Raw genomic sequence first — 2,815 nt, 5'->3', positions numbered from 1 at the left:
AATTCTGAAGAAGAAATCACTAATAGCCGAAGCTACAGTTGCAGCTTCCTGATTTGGTATTGCATATCAGGAGATAATGTGTGGTTGTATAATCCCAGGAAGACAAAAGGAAAGTCTCCTAAGTTGTCTTCTCCATGGGAAGGCCCATATGACACAGTGGATCGTCTCTCAGACGTGACTTTCCGGATAAAATGTGGTCGGCGAGGTAAGTCAAAGGTAGTGCATGCCAACAGACTTAGGCGTTATCTCGGTCCAGGATATTTCAGTTGGGACAAAGTGAACAACGGAACAAATGACTCTGCTGAGGACGTGTCACCTGAAAAAGCCACTGTCGAAGAAGGAACTCTACTCGGTTTTGAGAAGGGAAACAGCGAAGCCCTTGTGAAGTTACTACCACTAATGTGACTGTTACCCATGATAGGACGTTTCCTGATGAAGCAGATAAACCCCACATGAAGCAGAAGCCAAGAGACGGAGACCAGTATGGAATAAGATACGTCCGTAAAATTAAGATACTTTGTTGCATTTTAATTTTGTGTTTGAAATTCTGTACATTTAATTAAGTTATTGTTAATTGTTTATTGGTTTAATGTAAGTGGCTATTTTTCGTGACGAACAATACTAAGGAAGGGGCAGTGTTACGACAGTGGCGGGTCACGTTACGCTTGTAGCACGTCATATTCTCGAACATATCTAGTAACCTCTCGAGACTTCAGGAAGGGGCGTGAACGTTTTCTTTCTGATGAAACTTTAGCGACACAAGTCCTTTCTTAAATAAAACTGATTTATTCTTTCTGAATACAACTTTGCAATACACTTAATTTCCACAGTCACGCTATAACAAACGTTAAAATTCACAACGTATGGACTCACGTGCTCGACTCAATCGTCAATCTCTGTCTGCAGTTCAATTACACATTGTTGCCGTCACTTCTTGGCGGCTTATATATACCAGAATACTGTATTACGGGAAACAAACTAACAAACGGAGGCGTAACAATATGCATTAACGAGATTCCTAGGCATCACACATCATTATTACATAAAGCTATAACTCCCTCCAGTAAACAGTATAAAACGTCTAAATTAGAATATTAAAATCAAATCCTACAACAGTAGTATCATGTTATCTAGCGTTCTGAGAAAAGGACTCATTACCTATGTTTGGGTACATACAAATTTGGAATTGAACAGTTTAATTATATGCAATTAGTGAAATACCATTAATGAGTAGGTAAAGGAATGGTAATTCAGTAGCAGAAATTTGGGCGTTAGGTTATTAAATTCTATTTTTTCTTCAATTTTTAGTAATGAAGATTTAAGCAGTATTTTTCATCTTGAACAATTGCTAGTTGGAAACAAGATCAAACAAGGTGATCACATTGATTCTGAGCTTCTTAAGAAAATATTTGGAAGTTTAAAAATTGATAAAGCTTCTGGGTCAGAATTAGATAGCATTTACCCATGGTTTTTGAAGAAGGTTAAGGATTGGGTATGTATGCTTAATGATACTGTTTTTTTTAATAGTGGACAGGTGTCAGAATGTTTCTCCTGTTTTCAAGGGAGGTGATAAAAATTGTTCCAGTAATTGTAGGTCTATTAGTTTTACACCAGTGGTGGGAAAAGTTTTTGAAAGTGTGATAAAGTTTAATTTTTTGTTGGATAGTCAGCAGGATTTCACTAGGGGAAAACCTTGCCTTACTAATTTTTTGGCATTCTAATCTATGAAGAGGTACATAAAAATATAACACTAGTTTAGACTATTTCTATATGCAAATATGTTTTGGTCTTTCAGTCTTCTATTCACATGTTTTTCCATCCATTATTTTAGTGGAAAAAAATGTACTTACACACATGTATCACAGAAGTTGCCAAAATAGTTATACTATCAGAAATCTAAGTTTGATGACGAGGAACCCACTTTGAGACTAATGATGACAAAACCTTGTTGAAATGTTGTACATTTGCTGTTATGTTAAACTTATATTAAAGTTTTTCTTCATTACCCATTCAAGCCATTCAAAAATCTACAGAACTGAAAGTTCTAGTTATCTTGCAAAAATATACAATAAAACATATCGGTAAGAAAAATTATTGTTTCAGACCACATTTTATGTGTTATAAACAGCCACAAATTGTCTTGAACTTTGTAAGGATATGTATTATACCAATAAGAATTACTTTGGAGTTTATAATTTACAATGGCCATATATGTTTTCTATAGATTGTGCTGTACATAATGCTTCTTGTCATACATGTGTAAAGGCCAGTCCTAAAGTGAGTATGTTTGATTTTATTCTTTCTACAACTGTAATTTATCTCTTTTTTTATTTTTACTTTACAACTCAACAGCTAATGTGATATTTGATTCAAACATCTTTCATATTGTTTCAAGTTTTCAACTGAGCCTGATGCAAAACAAGCTATATTTTTTAGAACCATATTAATAATAAATAAATTCAACATTACTCTTAAATTGGTTGAATTATTGTAGTGTACGAAATTCTTCATGAAAAATATACATTAGAATTCTTTTTTCTGTCGAAAAGAAGAAGTAGACAGTTATCAACAATTTAGCATTCTGTAAGTGCATAGCCAAGCATTTGCATTTAATTATTTGTAGATCAATTCTCTTGACCTGTACTGAAAATATGAGTATTTTCTAGCTAAGTTACCTTAAAATTTGGTATTAATCTAATTTTTGATCTATAACACTCTTTTTCAGTTACAGTTGAACACAATATTTAATGTATTAGCTATAACTCGTTACTTGAATGTATTCACCTAACAGGACCACATTAAAAATATTGTTACA

General features: G+C 33.5%; 1 protein-coding gene across 1 annotated transcript in view; it reads left to right on the top strand.

Moving 5' to 3' along the window:
• Positions 1-2,815, top strand: part of LOC111087442 (pituitary tumor-transforming gene 1 protein-interacting protein-like) — an 11,154-nt gene that overhangs the window by 4,110 nt on the left and 4,229 nt on the right. Inside the window, exon 2 of the mRNA XM_022394067.1 lies at positions 2,225-2,277. Within this exon, the coding sequence (XP_022249775.1) occupies positions 2,225-2,277 (53 nt within the window). The remainder of the gene's footprint in view (positions 1-2,224; positions 2,278-2,815) is intronic.

Source organism: Limulus polyphemus, unplaced genomic scaffold (genome assembly GCF_000517525.1).
Source record: "Limulus polyphemus unplaced genomic scaffold, Limulus_polyphemus-2.1.2 Scaffold2154, whole genome shotgun sequence".
Classification (NCBI taxonomy): Eukaryota; Metazoa; Arthropoda; class Merostomata; order Xiphosura; family Limulidae; genus Limulus; species Limulus polyphemus.
The sequence above is the reverse complement of the archived record's forward strand: the minus strand, read 5'-3'. Positions and strand labels throughout refer to the sequence as shown.